At 35.6% G+C, this 26,314-nt stretch overlaps 1 protein-coding gene across 1 annotated transcript; it reads right to left on the bottom strand.

The window, feature by feature from the left end:
* Positions 1–476: 476 nt before the first annotated feature.
* Positions 477–23,760, bottom strand: Cht5 (chitinase). Its single transcript, XM_089728564.1, has 12 exons — positions 23,664–23,760; positions 15,582–15,646; positions 14,065–14,234; positions 13,381–13,546; positions 7,630–7,852; positions 6,766–6,889; positions 5,383–5,580; positions 4,731–5,027; positions 3,227–3,427; positions 1,987–2,061; positions 1,043–1,163; positions 477–988 (listed from the first exon to the last, which is right to left on the bottom strand). Exons 2-11 carry the CDS (start codon positions 15,637–15,639, stop codon positions 1,044–1,046), a joined length of 1,632 nt encoding a protein of 543 aa, XP_089584690.1. The 5' UTR covers positions 15,640–15,646; positions 23,664–23,760; the 3' UTR covers positions 477–988; position 1,043.
* Positions 23,761–26,314: the final 2,554 nt, after the last annotated feature.

The following is a 26,314-nucleotide window of genomic DNA, read 5'->3' as shown; positions in this document are numbered from 1 at the left end:
GTAGCTTTTTTGTGAAATCTTCGACAGCAGTCTGTTAGTGATAATAAACTAATCTAATATAATCTTGAAAAACAATGATTCGAAAGTCATCACAAATAATAATTTTTTTTTTTTTTTTTGCTTAGGTGGATGGACGAGCTCACAGCCCATCTGGTATTAAGTGGTTACTGGAGCCCATAGACATCTACAACGTAAATGCGCCACCCACCTCGAGATATAAGTTCTAAGGTCTCAGTATAGTTACAAATGATTTGCTTGACGTTTATTTGCGAAGTTTTCATTGCTATTTTTTTTTTAATAATACAGATAACAAAATTTCATTGCTTAAAGATAATATGCGTACTCAAAAAAGGCGTAAAAAAAAAAATTATATCTCATATAAAATAGTCCTTAGCATCTAACGGGTCGACGTAAACATTGGCGTATTGTGTTTTGTGAGACAACAAAATACGACAATATTATTTCAGTTAATAACGTTTAATCCTATTACTTTACTTACTATTTTATGTTTATTTGAGCAAACTATGATCAGACTTGTCTTTAATTTAGTATAGCTAGTATTTACTTCGGTTATCGCGAATCGCGTGCAATTAAAAGAACTTTTAGAATCCAATCAGTTCGCTAGTTATCTATGACGACGAATCCGGTTGAGTATTGGAAAAGTATTGGAAAAGTCAGAAATAAGGAAACTAAAATAATAAAGGTGAGGTTAAAGATAGTTTAATTGGCATTGGTATTTAAATGATTTTACATTTTCTCACCTTTCGATATGTGAAGTAAGAAATGGCTTTTTAATACTAAGCATGAAACTGTATCTAGTGTAGATCTAAACGTTTTGAAACGCTTCATTCAGTATGGTATTTAAGATGCGTGCCTTAGTTTACGAAGTTTATTGCCAAATTAAGAAGATCACGACTTTTTTTGACCAGTCTGAGTTACGCTTTATACCACTATACCTAGAATAGTTTAACTAATAGCGCTCTTAGACCTTACGAACATTCCGGTCTGTCTGTATTTTCAGGCCATAATAGCGCTTTTAGACCTTACGAACATTCCGGTCTGTCTGTATTTTCAGGCCAATCGCAAACGTTAAGTTTCACGTTGAAGATTGTCCCCGGTTGACACGAGAATTGAACTCCCTCGCCGTTCACACATCGCCAATACTGTGAAGAAAGCAAAACATATGATGACCACCATACAAAATTTATTATCGTCAATTTTAGATTAACACGTTCACTGCAATAAATATTAATAGGCGTAGAGCTTTCATATTATTGAAAAAGATAGTGTAATTTATAACCGAGCGTCCTAAAAATTTTTTTTGGTACTTATTATCTATTTATCTAAATATCAATATTTATGAAATAGCATCGAAGTAAACACAAGTAGATATCTTGTGACCAATTTGATTTCATGAGTTACTTAAAATTGTCTTTAGGTCTAACGCACTGAATTAAAGCTACAATAATGGACCCGCTTAGTTCACCGATTTTATCGGCGGATCTTCTTAGTGGGTAGTGATTCCGATCCGGTGGTAGATTCTGCGAAGCGCTGCTCTTGCTAGGGCTAGTGTTAGCAAATTGCTAATTGTCGCATGTTAAGCCCGTGAGCTCACCTACCAATGCGGGCGTAGCTAGAAAAGCCTTTTAAGCTTCCAAAGAATAGGTAGGGAGAAAAATGATCCGAGCCACTTATGTACCCTACAACGACTGTATTTAGACCTGCTAAAATATGTTTAATGAAGTGTAGGATAAGCCTTACTTTTAAATGACGGCAATCGATATCCACATTAAAATGTCAAAATATTTATATTTAACATTGAATTGTTAATCAATCAAGCTTCAAAAGTGTACTAGAAAAGGTTAGTTTAAATTTATTTTCATATTAAGGCTGGTTTAGGCTTGGACTTTTGTAGGGCTATTTTATTATTCTACTTAAGTAGTGCATATTTTAGTATTTTAGTTTAGTATTTTATATTTAGTTTACCTTGCTACACTCTTTCTTGTCTGGTACGTAGTCGTCCTCAGAGTTACACACATCCGCATTGTCGACTTCGTTTTCCTTAAATGATAAAAAGGTAAAGATATACTTAAGACGAAAAAATCATTCATTAAGAAATAAATGTGAATTCCAAAAGGTTTTGTTGTCAAAGGACATTGTTCATTATATGAAAATATTTGAAATCGTATAGCTAATTAGAACAAGTCGCTCGCTGTAATTCTAAATGTACAATAATAAAATAAATAAATGTTTGATATTCGTTGGCGCCAAACGAGTATTTTCCCCCGTGCCCTAATGTTCGTTGCATACAGGATAAACATAATTGCGATCTCACAGCCCACCTGGTGTTAAGTGGTTACTGGAGCCCATGGACATCTACAACGTAAATGCGCCACCCACCTTGAGATATAAGTTCTAAGATCTCCGTATAGTTACAATGGCTGCCCCACCCTTCAAACCGAAACGCATTACTACTTCACGGCAGAAATAGGCGGGGCGGTGGTACCTACCCGCGCAGACTCACAAGAGGTCCTACCACCAGTAAACAGTGTGCTTAGTGCGATTTTTTTAACGTAAAAGTTAACTCAAATTTGTATGGAGTTGGAACGTTTGCCTACGTATGCCGCTAGGGGCGTTGTTATACAAATTGTTACGTGAGTGAGTGTTACGTACGTGAGTAAACTTTTACGTTATCGAGAACGTTAAAAAACCCGCACTAAGTAACTAGATCTTCAATGTCAAATATATTTCAGACAGATAATGAGTCGGACTGTATTTCTGTATACACGGATACTAGGATCACTTGATCAACGCGGCGATAAATACTTTTCTTAATAAATATAAATGAATATGCAATTTCGAAAAGGGCACAATCTCTGAAAATGTAAAATGTTCAGGAAATGAAAAAAACTGATCATTTTTTAAAGCAGTGTAAAATTTAAAATACTAACTTTTGATATATTTTAGTGTTAATTAGCAATTGAAAATTACTGGAATTATTATAAAACGGGTGTAGGTAAGCCTCAAAACTACATGTATATGAAAAAACGTATTTGACAAAATATGCGACATGTGCCCTTTTCGAAATTGCATATTCAAATAAAGTTGAAACGTTTTAATGATTTCTATAAGACAATATTTGTAAATGTTCTCCTGTGAGAGTTCAATATACCTATTTTGCCTACATACCACTTTGTGTACTTTGAACAGAAGAAGTTGTATTTACCGTGGGTGGTTCCTCAACTTCCGGTCTCACGTTGATGTCAAAGTCTTCTTCAGTGGTGGCATGGGGTACTTTCGTTGTGGTAGTAGTTGGCCTCGCGGTGGTTCTTGTTGTCGTCGGTTTCACGGTGGTGGTGGTTGTGGTAGGAATCGGATCACCCTCAGATGGGTCTGATGGAGTTGAAGGTGGACGCGCCCATTCCGGCTTATACAAAATGTTAGGTATATGTCAAGAGTTGAACAGATTCATGGCAACCTTGTCCAATAAAAGGACTCGTAGTGACTTTTTGGCGGACACGCGAGGAGTGAAGTTGTGTGATTTGTTTTATTTTGTCTATTTAGCGTTTATTCGGGTTTAAATGTGTAATAACGGTGGTTTATTAACTGTTTAATATCTGTAAAAATGCACAAATGTAGGAAACTGAAACAAACCCGCTGGACGTAACTTTTCGGGATCCTCCAAAAAGTCCACTGAAAAAATCTCAGTAAATAACCACAATTTTACTGAAATTATATTTCATCCCATATCATCTCATCTCATTTCATTTCATTTTATTTCATCCCAGTTGATTAGCGTCTCAAATTAATCATCTTCATTTCATTTCACTCCATATTATCATTTTTCATAAAAATAAGAATATAAATTAAAATAAGACTAAAGGTCTTAGTTACCGGGTCATAAATTAAAAAAAAAGGACTCGTAGTCGAAATTAAAAATTAGCTTCACGTGAAGTTGACGATAAGTTTAATAATAGTAAAATTAGTATCATAAGTTTTTTTTCTTGTCGTTTAACACTCTCACCGCCATACGGTCCGCCGGCGGGTCATATATTTTCGAGTTAGACACGCCACCAATATGTTGCAGTAAACGAGATTAGCAGGCCGTACGGGTCGCCGGCGCACCGTATGTTTCGCGCCAAAATATAACAAAATTTCACCACGGCCTGCACGGCTATCTCAATTGTCAACTTAGTAACATCAGTGGTGAGATTCCCTGGCTTAGTAGGCTGCAGCCTAGTGCGACACAGTTGGAGACGAATATTTTTTTTTTTTATTTATTGCTGAGATGGGTAGGACGAGCTCACAGCCCACCTGATGTTAAGTGGTTACTAAAGCCCATAGACATCTACAACTTAAATGCGCCACCCACCTTGAGATATAAGTTCTAAGGTCTCAGTATAGTTACAACGGCTGCCCCACCTTTCAAACCGAAACGCATTACTGCTTCACGGCAGAAATAGGCACGGCGGTGGTACCTACCCGTGCGGACTTACAAGAGGTCCTACCACCAGTATGTTTATGTCGCAAGAAGATTCACGCATACATACAACACTATACGTACATACAACAATATATGTAAATGCTATTACTTTCACACAACCAATTCAGACCAACCAATTCGAATAATAATGTTGTGAAAAATGCTATTGAATCATAGGGATTAGTAGGGGTAGTATAATTGAATTAACCTACTTGCAGTAAATATCCACTATATGCGTTATACTCACAGTGGGAGTTGTGTGTCCAGTGCGCGCAGGCGGTACTGTGTAAGTGCTCATATGCTTATGCAGAAGCTTGATCAAGGGATTTTCCTCGCCGCATAGTCCCTTAAAATCGTCCATATCTATAGCCCAGGTCATAGCCCCGAGGTAGCCCTTCTCCTTGATCCAGTTCATCTTGATCTCCACACTACGAGGATCTTCGTAGCCCACCCATTGAGTTCCCTTGTATGCGTAGGGGCATTTGCCGAACTCGTCCCATTTCTTAGTCCATCCTGATCCATCTGCATCTACTTCTGTACAAATCTACGAACGGATTCGAATTTTGAAATAAGAAAACTCCTTTTTTCTTGACATTTTCAAATTAATGGAAAACTTCGATTGTCAATTTTCGAATAATGTCAAAATCGGATGTGGTACCTTCAATATTAATTGTTTTTTTTATTGCTTAAATGGGTGGACAAGCTCACATCCCACCTGGTGTTAAGTGGTTACTGGAGCCGATAGACATCTACGACGTAAATGCGCCACCCACCTTGAGATATAAGTTCCTAGGTCTCAAGTATAATTACAACCGCTGCCCTACTCTTCAAACCGAAACGCCTTACTATTTCACGGCAGAAATAGGCATATAGTTAATTTGATGCAAATTTAAACTTACTTCATAATAAGCCCAGAATCCAGTTGCGTTTGTATAGGGAGCAGGGTCTCCACCACCAGCCTCTTTGTTGATATAAGTTCCAAGGCCATAGTTGTTGTTTCCAGCAGATAAAGTGAATGAACGTCCATAGAACGGAATACCGACCACTAGTTTATTCGTAGGGCAACCCTTCTCTTCCCATAAATTAAGACCATCATTCTGAAAGTGAAAAAAACGAAATGACAAAATCAACAGAATTTACAAAAAAAAAAAAAATAGATATTTCGTTAGCTAATATTTAATTTAAATCAATCTAAACCTAATAAATTCCGCACCAAAAATACTTAATTATATTACCAGTATACAGAACAACAATTAACTAAAACAATTATTGAGTGTGCGAAATATATTTTACACTATTGCAAAAATAATAAAATTACTGAAATGTATTTTAAATATTCACACCTACATAATATTATCTGTTTAAATAATCTCAACGAATCTGTCATAATAAAAGTTTTATGTTATGATGTCTGGCAATATCGTAAACTAACATAGTTGATTTCTTTGAAAGCTCCTCGAGTGCTCGGACAGGCAAATATTTGTATCAATAACTTATTCTCGATTCTAAATAATGGCTCTTCTAGCTAAATAAATATCGAAATATCTACTTATATAGATGTTCAAACATTAAATAATTAAGTTAACATCAAAGAGTATAATATTACACGTTGTTGTCGTCAAAGAATTAGCGTAAATGTAATTATAAAATTTATAAATTGAAGGTCGAAAATTGTATGTTGACTTCAATACATAACATCATTCTTAATTAAGCTACAGTGTGCTTAACGGCAAACGAAGGAAAGATTTGGAGCTAACTTTTACGCGATAGAGAAGTTAAAAATCTCGCACAAAGCACACAATTGTTTTTATTTATTTATTTTTATTGCTTAGATAAGTGGACGAGCTCACAGCCCACCTGGTGTTAAGTGGTTACTGGAGCCCATAGACATCTACAACGTAAATGCGCCACTTACCTCGAGATATAAGTTCTAAGGTCTCAGTATAGTTACAACGGCTGCCCTACCCTTCAAACCGAAACGCATTACTGCTTCAGGGCAGAAATAGGCAGGGTGGTGGTACTTACCTGCGTGGACTCACAAGAGATCCTACAACCAGTATTGATAAGGCGTTTGAAGCGCGGATACGAGTGTGTAGCGTAAGTAACGCGACTATATCGGTCCTCAATTACCGCAGACAGCTTTAAAACTTTCTACTAAACTACGTACTCAATTCTACATTACGCTCACGACCACTCTATAAAGAGTGACACGGTTGAGAAGAAGAAGACGTTTTCAACACTTATTAACCAAAGACTTCCACACGCATATAGGGAGAACATACCACGTTAAGTTTCTCGTAGGCCCATTGGTCGTGAGGTCGTTTGTATAAAGGCGAATGCACATCGGCGAAACCGGCCCAATTACCGCGCAGATCATACGACATCACGTGGATAGCGTCCAGTTCCCTGAGAAAATGAGTCTTCATTACAATTTCCTAGGTATTAATTAGATTAAAGATCGGTGCAATTAGTTTGCCAGTATGTGATATTAACGTCAAAGAGGTAATTTATCATTTACATTGCTTATCTCATTCTCAGTCCACACTAAAAGAACCGTTGAAATTAATTTATTACAATTACCAAAATCTAGGTTAGGTTTTGAATCGTCCAGTCGACATTACTTTGCTCTTGGAGATCGCGTCTGTTATACACCTAATCTTGAAGCTTTAGCTGAATAATCAATTTGGAAACAATTGGCAATTTGGCAATTTTGAAATTTGGAAGTTTTTGGGGGAAACTCTCATAGTTTTTTTTTTATCCAACCACCAGTAGCTTCTAGGGGCTGTTCTGGTTTCACCTAACTGTTAGGCGAGCTCAGTTTGAGAGACTTAACATCTGCCCTAGCAAGGGCTTCGGAATCGCATCCCACTGGTAAAATCTGGTGAGATGCTCAGTGAGCTATATCTGTGGGTTAATTTGACATCGAACGGTAACCGGTGCTTGCAATACCTCAAAAGCACCTTGAATAGATCGGGAGGAACTGAAATGGGGCTATAGTGATACTCATATATACGATCACATAATATGTTTCACCACACGAGCATGACCTTATGGTGGTGATTAAGAATTAAAAAAAATGTCATAACAAAAATATGTCATTACGTTACCAAACCCAAAATAGGTTTTTAATTGAATGAAGTACTTACTGACACAGCTCTGGTACATGGTATCCCTCCATCAGCCTGAAATTAGCAAGGGGTACGGCAGCAGTCAGCTCCCATCCTCTACCGGCTCTGATGAACGCCCTCTTTAACTCTTGGACGAAATACAAGAACTTGTCTTTATCGGAGAAGGAGCCACCTCGATCGGCGGCACCGGGATACTCCCAGTCGAGATCCAAACCGTCGAAGTCGTATTTCTTCAAGAAGTCTGTAGATGGAAATTTATTTTTTAACTGGTGGGAGGTCCTCATGTGAGTCCGCTCGGGTAGGTATCACCGCCTCGCCTATTTCTGCCGTGAAGCAGTAATGCGTTTTGGTTCGAAGGGCGGGGCAGCCGCTGTAACTATAGGTATACTTGAGACCTTAGAGCTTATATCTCAAGGTGGGTGGCGCATTTACGTTGTAGATGTCTATAGGCTCCAGTAACCACTTAACACCAGGTGGGCTGTGAGCCCGTCCACCCATCTAAGCAATAACAAAAAAAACTAATATAAAAATTGCTTGTTCGATCATTAATCAGATGACATCCATCACCCATCCGTAGTAGTAGTAGATATTATTACTATGTTTTATCAATCAAGTGTCCTCTTAGGAATTAAGAGGACCGAATCGTAATATCGTACTGATTAATTGACTGTTCTATGTTCTGCTTATTTTTGTCCCCAAACTATTATATATTCCCATAGGGCTTGGTAAGAGATGATATATACCAAGGTCTATTCGAAGCAGAAGTCATGGCAGATGTCGCGAAAGAAATAACTAGAATATAATTAATAGTTTTTCTTTTCAAACATATGCTTTATTATTAGTGCCGCAGAATCACGTGCTGCTAATTTTAAATTTATTCTCGATACATTCACTTTTTTCTATTGTTTTAAACTGAAACTTAAAACTAAAGTCAATTAGGGTATTTATCAATCAGTTTGCAGAGTTATAACGCTAGTGACCAAATTCCATTAAAATCACATACGGCTATTTCCGAAGTGTTAAATGAGTCGACTATTATCAAAGCCGGCAATCTGACTTTTGGACAATGATTGGAAAATCAGAAAAACGAATTATTGACTGTGTATTCCATTGGCAGTCACAAAACTCTTCGGAACGACATCTTAGATAAATAACAGGTTAACTATTAACCTTTATTTAATGCAGGTTTTGAACCGTATTCTTTGAAGGAGACGATTATATTCAAATCAATCTGTATTGACATATCAATAATTTTTTTTTCTCCAAATGCACAGATTGCCACCTTTGATAATAGACGACTCAAATTATATTGTAGTCGCCTCGTCTACCCAATGAAAAATATCGCTCTAAGAACGTAATAGTAATTCGAGTAAATTTCCTGCTATTCACCCACAACTGACTTTGAAAGTAATATTCTAAATTAAACAACAAACACTATTTATACACGTGGACTTTAATTATGTTTTTGATTCAATAACTAGTGAGCTACGAATATATTAGTATTGTAATTTTGTTTGTTTTATTTAATCTTTGTTTGTTCCTCGTGTTTACAATAAACAAAAACTGTTCACCGTGTGTGTTTTTTTTACACTTTACTTATCAGCATTTTCATAAACTAAGAAGTTATTGGTACACAATTCATCTTCCGGGTTTCATTAACTTCTATACCTAGAAAATCTTTTCTATACATCAAAAAACGCGGTCTAAAAATGTAGCGTTACGATTTTTATTGCATTTTATTAATGGGTGGATTCACCTGATGTTTAATTATTACTAGAGCCTAAAGAAAATTACAATTTGCGTAATTACTGGTTGTAGGACCTCTGGTGAATCCGCACGGGTAGGTGCCACCGCCCTGCCTATTTCTGCCGTGAAGCAGTAATGCGTTTCGGTTTGAAGGGTCGTTGTGACTATACCGAAGCCTTAGAACTTAAATCTCAAGGTGGGTGGTGCATTTACGTTGTAGATGTCCATGGGCTCCAGTAACCACTTAACGACAGGGAAGCTGTGAGCTCGTTCACCCATCTAAGCAATAAAAAAAAGACATCACATAGTAAATGCCAACACCTTTGGACATGAGCTCAATTGTATTGAAAGATGGCTTTTCCACTATTCAAATAGGAACGCCGGACTGTTTCACGGCAGAAATTGAAATGATTTTGCTTGATACCCACCCATGTAGACTGACGATATGCCCTACGATATCTCATATAGATCTATTAAGAAATAAATTGTTCGTAACAGCACCTACCTACATTCGAGCCGACCCCACATAATATATCTCCTGGAAAAATGGCAATAATCCGCAGATTCAAAGCAAAAAGCCTAATAACGTGAGAATATAAAAATTCCCGGCGGCACAATAGAGTTACGCGACTCGTAATGTAGATTTAGAACCAAACATTCTACAAACGAGAGCCCACGTAATTCCTGATACTGTACGCTTGTAGTCATATTTTGTATTAAGCTATTGTCTTGTTCCGATACTCTAGAGGTGCTGTCCATCCGTAAAATATCGTAATTAAAAAACAAGCGCCGGTGCATAGTGCAATATTTTATTAAATTTGGTACTTTTTACTATCTGATAATTGTAACACTGTAAAAGAATCGGAAAGTGAGCATATTTTTCAAAGGAACGGGCGAGACACTACGAGACATGTATAGTACAATGAAAGATTCAAAACCTTTGTCCTTTCCATTAACTGTAATAAACAAATATTTGATCCCTATCTTGTAATGATAAAAAAGTATTAGCTGAAATTTTTCGAATTGGACAGAGACAGAAAGGTTTTCGGAAGTTTTCGGAAATTAAAAACAGCAATCATTTTTTTTTTGTATCTTAGACAACCACAACTGAGCAAAACATAAAGAAAAACTTTCATATAAATTCAATTTCACACATTATTCTCTCTTAAAATATATTATAATCCCACGTGAATATCTTGGTGAAGTGTTACGCGAAAATTGAAAAATAGATTGAATGCCGAGTCCCCTGATACAATTTCGGCTGCGCGTTGCTCTTAATAAGACAATCTCGGTACAAATATTAAATAAACATTATTTTTAACACACACTAGAGATCTACAGTGGTTCTCTTAAATCACATATTAGACGTAAATATTCGTGACGGATAAGATAGAAACTTATGCAATTTACAATTAATATGTAATCTAAAACTGTCTTTATGGAAAAGAATGGAAGAATTATAACGAAATCCGAACAATAGAAATGTTATCCTAAAGAGATAACATGAATATCCACTAACCGCAACCTAATTAAAGCATGTTGTGTTACTATCCATAAGACTCCACTCACTTTATTATAATTATACAGGAGGCTCTAGTATTACCAATGAAAACTAGAAAAAATAAGTGAAAACCGATTTCAGGTTAATAGGTCAAAAAGATTTCAATGTTTTTTATGCGTTAGACGTACTGAGCTTCTTGTTTTTTTTTTTTCGTATTTGAGCAAAAGCTGCAGACAGTGAGACCTTGATAATTCGGAAGCCTATTGAGATTTAACGGCAAAGTCTCAGAGGAAATAAAATAAAGGCTATCCTCCGCTTTACAAACGAACGACTTGATTGTTTTGCGATTTAAATAAAAATAATATTGGGATTAACGGAGTAACAATACTAGAAGCTTAGATTCAGGTCTGTTTTTTTTTTACAAAAATCACTTTTATAGTTATATTTTGTCTTTAGGATTTCGATATTTATAATTTTAATTAATTATTACGTAAATATTTTTTTCATACATGTGCTAATATTAGAACGTGTGCCCGATATTTTATCTGTGTAAAAAAAGATGTAGATTAAGATTAAAAAAAAATTGTGAACCGAATTATCAAATCATTTCATCTTTTTTAATTGGTTTATCCTGTCAAGACATTAGTGCGAAGTATAAAAATTAATGTATTGTAATTGATTTTTAATGCGTGTAAAAATTTTCAAGTTAATCGAACCTCTTGAAGTCGGTAAAATATTAATTAAGTTACATACGAACAAACATAGGTAGATACAAAACTAATAAAAGCGTATTCAAAACAGGAGTCATCGACCTTTGATTCCAAAGTTAACATAATTTATACGTCACAGTTTTGTTATTTACTTCACATTTAACGGCCGTCTGGTGTAGTGGTAAGTGACATGGTCACTACACAAGGGGGTTGCGGGTTCGAATCCCGCCAAGAGAAGATATTTGTATGATAAATATAAATGGCTTTTCCAGGGTTAAGGATGTATATTAAATATATGTATGTGTATAATAAAAATCTTACATTTATTTCCGTTATCTGGTACCTGTAACACAAGTTCTTTACGAACTTATCACGGGACCAGTTAACGTGGCGTGATTGTTAGTAAATATTTATTTATTACTAGCTGACCCGGCAAACTTCTTAGTGCCTCAATCGATAAATAAAAGACCGACGGGGGACACATCAAAGGAAAAACAAAATTGTTATTTTTATTTAATTCCGAGCATTTTCATATTTATCTTTACCTTTTAAACCTTCTCTGGACTTCCACAAATAATTCAAGACCAAAATTAGCCAAATCGGTTCAGCCGTTCTTGAGTTTTAGAGAGACTAACGAACAGCAATTCGTTTTTATATATAGTGATTATTATTACATACGAGTATGTAATTCGTTCATCGTAGTAGGGGATTCCATTTCACATGGTCACAGTGTCGTGAGCAAGGATTCCGTGTGAGAGACCACTCGTCTTCGGCGTAACGGAAAAAACTGCCTTCCGCTTTCAATGGACGACGTAACTCTTCGTTTCCTGAACTTGTTTTTGTTCGCTTACTTTGTTAACCCACTACCATAAATTACAACAGCATTGGAGATTTCGAACACGATCAAAGTAAACGGATAAGTTAATCGTAATGAATTTGTGTGTGCGCGTTTTTTTTTTAAATTAAAACTTTTCTTAAGCTTCAATTTACTTTGCGAATACATTATAAAAAAGTTGCGTGAACATTTGTAACTAAACAACTAAATCTTGGATATATTTTACCGAATTTTTATTTATTTTTTAGATGGGCGGACGAGCTCACAGCCCACCTGTTGTTAAGCGGTTACTGGAACCCATGGACATCTACAACGTAAATGCGCCACCCACCTTGAGATATAAGTTCTAAGATCTCAGTATAGTTACAACGGCTGCCCTTCAAACCGAAACGCATTACTGCTTCACGGCAGAAATAGGCAAGGCGGTGGCGGTGGCGGTGGCGGTAGGACCTCTTGTGAGTGTGTGTGTTTTTATAAAAATGAAAACTTGTATATACAATTTATTTTGTTATATAATATATTGCGAGTGCTAAGCAACTATATCTTGCATATATTTTACGGAATTTTGAACGTCTCTTTAAATTGTAATAACTGCTTTTATCACGCCATTATTATATTGACCTGTATCTATTTACATATGTAACGGAATTATTCAATCTAATTTACATCAACTTAATGGTAACCAACTAACTTGAAACATTCTTAAACATATCAAGATTGCAAACTTAGCCCTATATTCCCTAGAATCAAAATTGTTCGGGTTCCTATTAAAGCGTTTTCTTTAGTTTTATCAAGTATTTTTTCATTTTAATTTATTTATTAAAGGTTAGTCATGGTCTGTATAAACTAACTTCCTTCTTTGTAAGGGTATGTGATGATGACATGAACCCAAATCGAGGCTCAGTCGTGTCAATTGCGAGAGACTCATGCTCATGCGAACACCAAATTATTTTGGGTCTACGATAATGATCACTTACCGACAACACTTCTGATGAAAGACATCCTAGTGCTCTTCTGGGCCACCATGTGTGAGTACTTGGAGCCGCCTTCAGCCCAACCGCCAACCGCGACCATGAACTTGACATCGGGGTGTTTGGAGCGGAGGGATGTGAAGTTACGGAAACCACTCTTATCTACGTCCAGCTACCAAGAAAATTAGTTCAATAAATAAAAAATGCGACGGAAAGTTCATTATAATTTAGACATGTAATTTTAGTAACTACTAGCCGTACTCGCCCGTTTCAGTGGGTATTTAAAATTAACATTATTATTTATTGTCATTATTATTAGGGCAGTCCAACGCTCATATAAATATTAGCCTATCCTTTAAGTACACGTATTTTCTACATGGATACCAAGTTTCAATTCAATCGGATGCATGGTTCAGTAGTTATAACGGAACATCCGTAAAAACCATTGTAGATTTATATATTAGTATTTATACTATCAGCACAAATACCTCTGAGCTATAAAATGAACAACGTTACATAATTATAAATTCTTACTTAGGGCTTATTTTATTTCCACCAACCTAGTCTTAACAGTTTAACATGATACCTACTTTTATTACTGTGGAACCATGAGCTTTCGTGAACACTCGAAAATACTAAACGTGATATGCTCAATTTGAATTTTCATGATTAAATTAGCACTATACTCACCTCAGGATCGATAATGAGAACTTCGCTTGATTTCTCGGTGACGCCAATAAAGGAATAAATCAAGTGAGTACACAAATCCACGGGGATGTCTTCGATGCCATAACGTCCAACGCCGGGTCGGTACACCGCCCAATTACTGAAGTAACAAACGATGCGCGCTCTGCTGTCCGCTGTTGAATTGCCAATACGAATTTATTCCAATTAAACTTTAGTAATTGAACGCAAAGCTTAATCTTAATCAGGAAATAAAAACTAAATTAAGAATCTGCTTTTGGTTGTAACAGAATCGAGAGGTTAGTAAGCATTGCTGACGTTCATGAGCGACGGTGACCTCTTACCATCAGGTGGGCCGTATGCTCGTCTGCCTAAAAAATCAAATAAAAAAAAATCAAAAAAAAAACTATTATAACTTGTAATTTAAATTTGGTACTCGAATTAGAAGAACCTTATTCACACATAATATTATATATTTTTTTTATTGCCTTTGTAGGCAGACGAGCATACGGCCCACCTGATGGTGAGTGGTTACCGTCGCCCATGGACTTCAGCAATGCCAGGGGCAGAGCCAAGCCGCTGCCTACCGAGACATTAATTAATATTATATGACATTAATTAATTGATATGAGATAAAGGTGATTTGTAAAGAATGATCCCTGAACTAGAAAGCCATTTCAGGAGATCTATGACCTGATTAAGACTTTTTTTTTGAAACTCAAGAAGTTCATTTAAAAGTATGTATCTACGTGTATGCTAAACATGCTAAATTAATTTACATATTGTAAATTTTTCAGTTATTTCTCTAAGCTTGAACCAGGATTTCGTGTGACCGTCCTTTGAAGCTATTGACAAACAAAAATGTGTATTTGTCAATGTATAGCTAATAGTATGCGTTAATGACACATGTTTGCCCATTTAAATAGCAGTAGAACTAGTAAATATTTTCATTGCCATTGAAAAGAATTCACTCGAAAAGAACCGTAATCTTAAGGCGCTGTTTTATCACAACTAACTTTATGAACTAAATGTATGTATTATAGTTTTGGATTACCTACGTAAGTCTACGTGATGAAATTTGATAAACAAACTGAAGAACATTCCTTGAGCAAACAAGAAAATTAATTAGAGCATGTAACTAAAAGAAATACCTAATTAAATGCTATGCCCTTTTAAAAATAAAAAATAAAAATTTAATCCAAATTTCCAATAATAACATATTGCTGATGACTATCAAATACAACAACTAAACTAAAATTGCAACCAAAATTTAAAATTCCGTGAAATATGATTAGTCGTATGTAAAACTAACCATCAAAATCTAAACCACTTTGGACGCACCATCCAATTCGATTTTCTATTTTTAACTAATTAATTTAATTGAAAAAAAATTACTACTGAGTGGGATTTAACCTCATTAATTCGGGTTGCGATTACACATCACCTTAAGCTAGAACAATTTCCATTGTAAACGTCCAACTCATAAATAATGTATACATAACGGTTAGTTATAATATACTCACACTGAACTAATGCGGCGCAACTCGCCAGGACAGCCAACGTCGCAAATATCGCTCGCATTTTCAACCTGTAATGAATTTAAAACAGATACAACACGGCACTTACAAAGGGTATCGCACTAACAAAACTATGCATTAAAACAAACGATAAGTTAAAAATGTTGAAGTTGAGTTCATCCAATTATTCGATTTAGACTTTTGGTTTTCAAAATTAATAGATACTGAAATTCCCAAACAGAACTGAATTTTCATAGAAAAATACAGATCCAAAATTGACTTTATAGACAGCAGGTTTCATGGCCATATGTTCTAGGAGTCTCAGTGATATTAAGAAACATGTCTGGAATAAATTTAATACTCCTTAAACAAGGCCTGTCAATGAAATGCAATGCAAAACAATTTCGTAATATACGTCATATCGGTGACTTAATTGGGCTTCAATCCATTGCTTGATGGACACCTAACTATTAGCAACACTTTTCACGAGAAACTTCATTTGCACCACTGGCCAACATTGACCTACCTCCATTATTATAAAATTACACATTTTAAATGAAATATCTGTATAGATATTAAAGTATGTATGAAAATACTAAATGAAGTATGTAAATACTGAATAAAAATTACAACTAAATAACTCATATATAAGTAGTTTTGATGCCTAATCTGATGTTTCAAATATGGTAAAGCTTAGAGATTTAGATACGATTAAAAATTATAAGAATAATATTTTATGTTTATGATTTCGATGACTCTTTGAAACTTAAAATTGTTGTAATTTTTTTTATAATTTCATTCAATCTGTTTTTCATTTCCATAAAATGTTTTAATTGTCATCAACGATAATTTATTTTGAATTATAAAATAATTGTGTCTTTCCAATTTACAGTAATGGATGCAAATTTGGGTCTATATGTGTGATTTCTGGTATTTAAACAACTTTGGTTACATACTCTAACGAGGCTAAGTAGCCCTTTTTCTCTAAAAACTTACGAAGTAGCTAATATCTTACTATATACTATGAAAATAGTAATAATGAGTTCTGTTTAAATTTCGAAAAAATGCGATCAACCATTGACGACATTATAACGACTCTAGCTAACGGGACCTTTCGCTCTAGATATGTCACTTCACTGGTCAGACCAGTCCACTGACCTAGTGCATAGTGAACTAAACACTCATCTCTCTCACATTTCTCGCAAAGATATGACAGTACTGACCTAGCCTTTTAGTACACCGGTAGTGGGATTAATTGGGAGCACCAGCGGATAAGGACCATAGTCCTACTTATGACTATCGCTAAGCAAGAAGAGTATTCTATGTTTAGTCGCTACACCAATATAATCCACGCTAGTGTATATAGGTCCAGGTAAATTCAGAACACCCGATGAGGAGTAAGGTGACAATGAACAGCATCAAATAAACTTTATTTGAGAAAAATTAACAAAGCCATCATCGAACCATAAAAGTTTTCATACCTGAGAATTACGTTGAATATTCTTTTAAACTCCTAATTAAACTGCTTCTCGGTACCACAATGTAGCTACTTCGCCTTTCAATACAGAATACATTGTATAAAAACTGGCAGTTTGAGGAATTCTATTAAAAATTTCCAAAGAGAAGTTAAACTTAGACAATGAAGCATAAGCCGTGGCCCGACGGAAGGCTTTGATTGCCTCCGCTTGTTTTCACGATGTCTTAAATGCTGTTCGCAGTTTCTGTCATAAATTTGCTTTTCCTCATTTAATTTGGCTTCTAAAAACGAGGTTGTTAATGACAGAAAACCGAAATGCATAAATTAACGGGAATTCTTAGAATAATGCGAGAACTATGATAAAAGTAGCCATTTGCTTGTAATTTATTGATTTTTAATTGAGTAATTCGTCTATAGTTATTAGTTATGACTAGGTAGCTGTCGCTAAAATGGAATTCATTATTTTGAGGTATCAACCGCACGCACGTGAGTCGTTAGGAATATTATTTTTGGTTTTGTTAGGCCGGTCGGCTTTTAAGACATTGTTGTGGATAGGTGATACAAAAATTAATTTTCACTATTTTATTAAATGATCTTATAGTTACATAATGTACTCGGTGGCTAAACCTAACGTGACCTTTCTCTTTGTAACTTTATGTCTAAAAAAAATAGAAACATGTAATAAATGATTCTTATCACTGCTTTCTTCCGAACAGTGCATTGCAACATAATTTTTTTTATTGCTTAGATGGGTGAACGAGCTCACAGCCCATCTGGTGTTAAGTGGTCACTGGAGCCCATAGACATCTACAACGTAAATGCGCCACTCATCTTGAAATATAAGTTCTAAGGTCTCAGTATAGTTACAACTGCCTCGCCCTTCAAACCGAAACGCATTACTGCTTCACTGCAGAAATAGGCAGGGTGGCGGTACCTACCCGCGCGGACTCTCAAGAGGTCCTACCACCAGTGTGTAAGTATTTGGAACTATAATTGTAGCAGATAGATTTTTTAAGGAAACTAAATTAATATGTTCTTAAATAAAGTAAGTTAACTCAGTTAACCTAACTAAACATAGATTGAAACGCAATGTCGGAATCGTGGTATTCACCGACCTAGATCAATTAAGTGCAGCGGAAAACGAACCTTATATTTCAGTCGATTCATTGTTAGCGTCGATGGTACACGAAGAACTTAACCGAAGATTTGGTTTGACTTTAAAATGTACCTTTTGCAATTCGAATTCAATATGAATGTTGTAAATGTCATGTCAATAAAAGTAATTGGTTTACGTGTCTCGGAAATTCGGTATTAATTTAAATGGCAGGCATTAGGGCGTCTTGTCTATGCCCTTTATCTATTCGCTGGTAGTCTAACAGGCTATTTAGGTACGCGCGGACGGGTTGGTGAGCTCATGGGCTCAACCTGAGAGAATTTGCTAACACTAGCCCTAGCAAGAGCAGTACTTTACCGGTCGCCGTCCTCGTCGAACCCGTCACTTGCGACGAAGTGCTCGACGAGTGAATTAACTCACAGACACAGCCCACTGAGTTTCTCGCCGGATCTTCTCAGTGGGCTTCCGATCCGGTGGTAGATTCTGCGAAGCACTGTTCTTGCTAGGGCCAGTGTTAGCAACACTCCGGTTTGAGCCCCGTGAGCTCACCTACACGTCAAGGAGAAGCTGATATAGCCTCTCAAGGCTATCAGCCAGGGAAAAAAAGCAGTACTTCACAGATCTTTCGGGTTTGCCGACGTACATTGATAACGGTAACCACTCAGTCACAGCGGGGTCGAATATTCGTATGTTAAGAAAAAAAAAAATTCAAAATGATTATTTACATGAAAATAAATACTTTCAAAACATTAAAAAAATATTTTAAACGTATACGTAGAGCCTAAAATAAATAGTCTAGAATTTATTTTAATTTGTTTAGTTTCGAAAATTATCAAAATAGACTTATAACAATATTTTTGGACTAAGATGACCTCTAATGTTTTGTTTATTCTCTGAAGGTTAAAGATATTTCATAGAGAGAAACTTTATGCCATCAGAATTGCCAGTACGCTGACACATCCCAATAACGCATTACTGATGTCAGGTATTTGATAGGGAATTCGCCCTGTTAGCCCACGTGAGAGGTGATAAGTTTTTGCAAATACGTACTTTTGAAGTAACAGGGTTCGTAGATGTGAAAGTTATAATATAGTTATCCCTCTGTTTGTAATTCCAACGAACAATGAGTTATTACGATGGAAAATAATGAGATTTCATTGCATTATCTATACTAGTCTATACTATTATTATTATAATATTATAAAGAGGAAAGATTTGTTTGTTTGTTTGTTTCGAATAGGCTCCGAAACTACTGGACCGATTTGAAAAATTTTTTTCCGTTAGAAGCCGACATTGTCCCTGATGAACATAGGCTACTTTTTTATTTATTTTTTATTTTATTTTTTGGTTTCATGTGTGTTTTAATGTTTCCGAAGCGAAGCGAGGGCGGGTCGCTAGTAATATTATAAAGAGGAAAGATTTGTTTGTTTGTATTGAATAGGCTCCGAAACTACTGAACCGATTTAAAAAAATCTTCCACTGTTGGAAAGCTACGCTATCCCCGGGTGACATAGGCATATTTATTTTATTTTCAAAAAAATTAGGGATCCTTACTGAAACTTCAATAATTTAACCCAATGTGTAAAAAAAATACCTAAAATTCTTTACATCGCGAGCGCTACTTCCCAAACGAAGCCGGGGCGGGCCGCTAGTTATTTAAATAAAATTAAACAGTAGGTGTGTTCTACAATTTGCTCGCGTTTAATTGGGTATCAGATAATACTCATTGTAATTAAAATGTGTGCTTAGCTATTTGGTATTCGTTACACTTAGTTGTTAAAGATGTTCAGTTACAGAAACGAATAAGCAGACAGATTTGAGATATTTTTTCTTTATCTATTCCCTGGTAGCCTAAGGGGCTATTCTAGCTACTCACAGATGAGTAGTTGGGCTCACGGGCTCAACCTGAGAGAAGTTATTAGCACTATCAAATCAAATCAATTTTTTTTTTATTCAACATAAATGAAAGTACGTACTTGTTGAACGCCAAAAAGAACTACCACCAATTCACGACAACTAGCCTCCGTCCTGAGAAGAACTGGCAAAAAACTCAGCGGGCATGTCTTTTTTTTTAATATTAGATTTTTTTTAAATATTCATTTTACAATGAGTATTATAACGTAACGATTATTGCAATAGTGAAATGCCCGGAGCGAGCAACCCATTCCCACTTTGTGCAATCTTCTATCCCTAACAAGAGCTTCGCAGAATCTACTACCAGATCGGAATCGCAATACACTGAGAAGATCCGGCGAGAAGTGGGTTGTGTCTATGGGTTAGTTCGCCAGTCGAACTCTTCGTCATAGTCGACGGGTTCGACGAGGACGGTGTCCCGTGCTTGCCCCAGAGTGGATCTGGGGTATCCGACATGACAAATCTCGGGCGACGACGTTTGGGTCGGGTATTATCTGACTATAACGATCACTACATTTATTATTATCGTAATCCTTTTTCGTTATACGCAATTTAGACATTTCTAGCTGTTTGAATTCGGAACGTCAAAAGTGTCAACGAGCGACTTCCGCTATGACACTTTCCCCTTTTCAATTCCAGCCGCCAAGGGCGACACATCGATTTTATATTTCATATATGCATATATCTTTAGTTTGTCACTTATGGACTAATAAAGATATCAAACTAATAAATACAGTCCACTTTCATTCACCACAACGCAACACTAGCACGGTCCAATTTAATACGAAATAGAAGTCAATGCTTAGGAATTTCAAACATCCTATTCATAAATATATCTACTTGAATATTCTTGAACGTAAAATAAAACATCTCAATATACCGTTCAAAATAATATTCTTATGAAAACCAGACCAATGAATCCCTTTTTTTTTAATTCAAATAGCATCATGTCAGCAAAGAGTCCAAAGGGTATTTCCTAAAAATATTCCTCAGTTCGATGTCAATCTGTTTGACATTTTGTATTCAGTTTTAATGGCAACCAGTCGACCAATTACCTTGTATATCGCTTCAAAAGCATTCTAAGCTATTGACGGGAGCTATCTGCGGAAACCTCATTAAAACCTCAAAAGTCGAAAGCAAAGAAACCGATCTTTGAATAAAATAAATTGCGACCTGAATTCTTCTTTAGACATCTTATAACAGAGATAAAAATAAAACGGACATTCTAATTGGTATACTTTTCTGTAGTGGTTTTATATACATATATTTATTCACTGTTTAAATAAACAAATGGCTTCGAAAATGTTAATATAGGGAACCATTAGGTACCTGCCCAAAGGAAATTTGAATGTTCGATACTACACACACATTTAATTTATTTGACAAACACGATTTTTAGCAAAACAAATATCTCAAAAAGATTCTCAGGTAAACATTTTTCGAAAATAATAAGCTATAACGAAAGATTTAAACTTCTCATTATTATTCGATATGTGTGTTCAATTTATTTATGGACTGCACCTATCATGACTTTCCCTGTATCACCTTCAGTTCATTGGTAGAGAATATTTTAGGTATTTTTTTTTTATTGCCTAGATGTGTGGACGAGCTCACAGCCCACCTGATGTTAAGTAGTTACTGGAACCCATAGATATCTACAACGTAAATGCGCCACACACCTTGAGATATAAGTTCTAAGGTCTCAGTATAGTTACAACAGCTGCCCCACCCTTCAAACCGAAACGCATTACTGATTCACGGCAGAAATAGGCGGGGCGGTGGTACCTACCCGTGCGGACTCACAAGAGGACCTACCACCAGTAACTACGCAAATTATAGTTTTGCGGGTTTGATTTTTATTACACGATGTTATTCCTTCACCGTGAAAGTCAATCGTGAACAATTGTTAAGTACGTATTTCATTAGAAAAATTGGTACCCGCCTGCGGGATTCGACCACGTTGCATCGCTATATACGAATGCACCGGACGTCTTATCCTTTAGGCCACGACGACTTAAGTCCACTATTTCTACAAACAAATAATGTAATAAAAAACTTTAAAAAATTTATTGGTTAAACAATAATGTTCATCACATTAATTAGATTTACGTGCTAGTTATTTTAAACGTCATGTCCGAATCCACAATGATTAATAATGTTAAAAACCAAATGTTTTATTGTTAAACCACAAGGATCATTGAGTTTAAATTAAATAAATAACGCGTAGTCCTTTCGCTATAGGGCTTAGTCATTCTTCATACGCATTAACAATAAACCGCGTACGAAACCAGAACCGAGAATGTATCATCCGTAAGCACTTTTGGAATACTAAGTAGCCGATTTAAAACCACTGATAGATGTCGTTATCCTGCGAGCTAAGGCCAAAGGCCGAAAGTGACACCTTTGTTCTTCGGTGGCATATAGATGATGGTCCAATCAAAAATACATAAAACTCGAGGAATTGCAGATTTGAAAGGGTTCTCGTAAATTCGATATTTTGTGATGGTTGCTATGAAATACGTTTGTGGTGGTCAGCTTAAAATCAATGTAAGTTTTATATTTTTTTACAAGCGAGATTATCGCAAAATATGGTAATTTAAAGGACAGAACGACAATTTAACACTAAAGAACTTTGGAATTAATCTATTTTGGAATTAATCTCTGAATAATATACTGAATCGTCATTAACGGCCGTCTGGTGTAGTTGTAAGTGACATGGTCACTACACAAGGGGGTTGCGGGTTCGAATCCCGCCAAGGGAAGATATTTGTACGATAAATATAAATGTCTTTTCCAGGGTTATGGATGTATATTAAATATAATGTGTATAATAAAAATCATACATTTACATTTATTTCCGTTATCTGGTACCTGTAACACAAGTTCTTTACGAACTTATCACGGGACCAGTTAACGTGGCGTGATTGTTTAACAAAATTAAAAAAAAAAAAAAGTTATTAATAATAACAATAAAACTTTTGAATAATTTTTTAAATTATTATATCCACCGGTATATGTATCTGAATTTGTCACTAGATGAAAGATACGTTTGTTTGGATTGTAATCGATTTAAAAAAAAAATTTTTAGAATACTCCATTCGAAATTTTATAATTGAATATTCAACAAAATTAAATCGATAAAGCTTTTTAAGTATCACCTCCTTTTAGAAAACTTAATTTAGAATAAAATTCTAGTATTAACACTTTCACTGGCCGGTTAACACTTAACATAAATAAAAGTTTTCGAACCAAAACGATTAATCGAAATACACTTTGATACAGTAATAAAAATGCTAATGCTTTAAGGGTCCAATGATTCATTTGTTTATTAGACACATAAAAAAAACAAATAAGCGCGGTATCATTCGGTATGTCTCATTGGTTGTTTACTTGAATACGCGTGTAGGTTTATTAGTAGTAGAACAAAAAAAAATAATTATAAATATATATTTTTGAACACGCATTTCGCAGGATTCGTATCGTTTGTTTTGGATGTGTACATTACATGTGAATTTTAACAAAGGAATTCCGTTTGTTTGCTTACAATTATATACATCGCGTGTATCAAGTTGTCTGTACTCACGGTTACGGTTCGTCCGTGCAGCTCCGCGTCTGCGATTGTGCTTCTGAAGACGGTGCACCGCAGTTTTATGCGCACGGGCACAGACCGGCAAACGATGCATAAACAGGGTGCGTAAAATGTGCTAAGAATTTTATATTATTTCCGGTCTTCTTCTTTTTTTATTGCTTAGATCTATGGACGAGCTCACGGTCCAGATGGTGTTAAATGGTTATCGGAGCCCATAGAGATCTACAACGTAAATACCGCCAACCACCTTGAGACATGAGTTGTAAGGTCTCACTTTTAACAGTACAACGGCAGCCCTGCCCTTCAAACCGAAACGCATTATGGCTTCACGGCAGAAATGGGTAGGGTTGTGGGTACCTAGTAATTACACCATCACCACCACCAGTAATTATACAAATTATAATTTTGCGTGTTTGATTTTTATTACACAATGTTATTCCTTCACTTATCTCATTGGAAACTTATCCAGTACTTATTTCATTGGAAAAATTGGTACCTGCCGGCGGGATTCGAACACCGTTGCATCTCCATACGAATGCACCGGACGTCTTATCCTTTCGTCCCCGACGACTCATGTTCTTAAAATAACCCGTTAAAAATCGAAATTCCTTTTTTTTCAATTCTCGGTATTGTCCGGAAATCACAATCAACGCCGGGATGAATGAAACGAAAAATCTGATATATTATTATTTAGACAAGTAATATGGCAACCGCGTGGCAAGAAAAAACCTAGTCGCCTTGTGTAGATTTGGCGACTTACTGTAGTAGCGAAATGAGAACTGACGGCCTGACCAGGAGCGATTTTAAGGAGCAAGCGCAAGACAAGGTGAAGTGGAGACTACTTGTAAGGGCCCTATGTACCAGCGGGATACCCTAAGACAAGTAATATTATTATAGTTTGTTTATTATTATTATATAATTTAAAGAATAGTATCAACATTAATAACAAAATTGTGAGAAGTGGACAGTTTTTTATATATGATACCTATTTGATATTAGAACCCATATATTCCGAGTAATTTTTACTACATTTACTGAACTAAAGATGAATGCTATTTGATACAGAATGAATGCTTAAGAAATTTGCCAGTTTTCAAAATATGTACATATGAGTCATTGTCTTCCGCTGTACAAAAACAAAAGTATATTAAAATGTATATTGTATGTATAATGTATATTGTAATATGAATTTTAAAAAAACAACATGCTGTATCTCAGTTGATAAAGTAAGCAAAAGACGACACTCCCCAAAAGTGCAATGTATCAAACAATAAGAGCAATATTGGGTGCTTGGGGTCGAGCAACGGTCCCCAAACCAGTATGCGGGGAAAGGCTTTAAAAACATTTACCTCGCTGCTTTTAATTTATGCCAATGATAATATTTCCCGTTTTAAGAACCTCGTCTCCCGAATTTAACTTGTACTTGATTAAGTCAGTTCGGTAACGAGATAAAATCACGATTTAATGAGTTTCTTCTTGGCAATTTTGGCTGTTTGGAATAAACAAAAAATATTTGCCTTAGTTGACATAGGATAAAAGAAATCAGTAAAATAATTAATTAATTAATTAATTACAATAAGTAATTAGCCATAGCTAATTCGCTGCCAACAATTAGCGTATTTTATCAGATTACCGTTTTTTCTTTAACTAATTAATAAACTTGTTTGTTGGGTTGATCGAAGGTATCCATTAAAATCCATAATGTGTGCTTAGTGCGAGTTTTTTAACGTTCTCGATAGCGTAAAAGTTAGCTCATATTTGTATGGAGTGGGATCGTTTACCTACGTTTGTCGCTAGGGGCGCTGTTCCAACTGCATCCAAAATTGGGCTAACTTTTACGTTATCGAGAACGTTAAAAAACTCGCACTAAGCACACTGATATATTTTAAAGTAATAAATAAAATAAATAAAAATAAAAAAGCCTATATTTCCTTATCCTTAACTTTCATTTCAAATGTGGTATTTATTTGTTAATGTTTAGTTAGTTATTAATGCTTATTGTCTAAATGTTAGTAAGAGATAGTTTTTGTTATTGGATATGGACCCCTCCTCGGGTGAAGGCCTCCTCCACTTCTTTCCACTGATCTTTCTTTCTTCTTTTCTTTCGTTCTCTTTCTTTCTTGTCGATAGTTTGCCAGTCCTTTCCTATTATTTCGTTTATGTCGTCAGCACATCATCTTTTCGGTCTCCCTATCCTTCTTTTGCCAATTGACCCTTTCCAGATTGTAGTGTTGACTGTCTACCTGGTGTCTGTGTATCTCAATACGTGACCTGCCCACTGCCATTTCAATTTTAGAGCTTGTGTGAGGGCATCTGTTATTTTTGTTTTTTGTCTAATTACTTTGCTCCTGACTTTTTGAATTTTTGATTTCGTTTTTAACCTTTTCGTCTGGTGAGTTCCAAGTCCATCTTCTGCTGGATCTTTTTTGAAATAAGTGTTGATTATTGCTAGTCTATATTCCAATGCATATTCTTGCAGTCTTTCGCCTCTTTCATCTCTTTGGCCTAGCCCATACTGTCCCATGACGAGTTTTTCTTCTTTTTGGGTTGCCCTATTTTTGCATTGAAGTCTCCTAATATTGTAATTTTCTCATTGGATAGTGTGTGAGCTTTTTTCCAAATCATTGTAGATTTTTGTATTTCTG

This window comes from Bombyx mandarina, chromosome 07 (assembly GCF_030267445.1).
Source record: "Bombyx mandarina strain Sakado chromosome 07, ASM3026744v2".
NCBI lineage: Eukaryota > Metazoa > Arthropoda > Insecta > Lepidoptera > Bombycidae > Bombyx > Bombyx mandarina.
This window is presented reverse-complemented; position numbering and strand designations above follow the sequence as displayed.

Excerpts from the sequence above, each read along its gene's own strand:
- Cht5 (XM_089728564.1), bottom strand. The coding sequence starts at position 15,639 with ATGCGAGCGATATTTGCGACGTTGGCTGTCCTGGCGAGTTGCGCCGCA. Across the intron at positions 7,853-13,380 it reads TTTCATCAGAAGTGTTGTCG|ACTTCTTGAAGAAATACGAC; the intron begins GTAAGTGATCAT and ends TTCCATCTACAG. Across the intron at positions 3,428-4,730 it reads CTGGACACACAACTCCCACT|CCGGAATGGGCGCGTCCACC; the intron begins GTGAGTATAACG and ends ATTTTGTATAAG.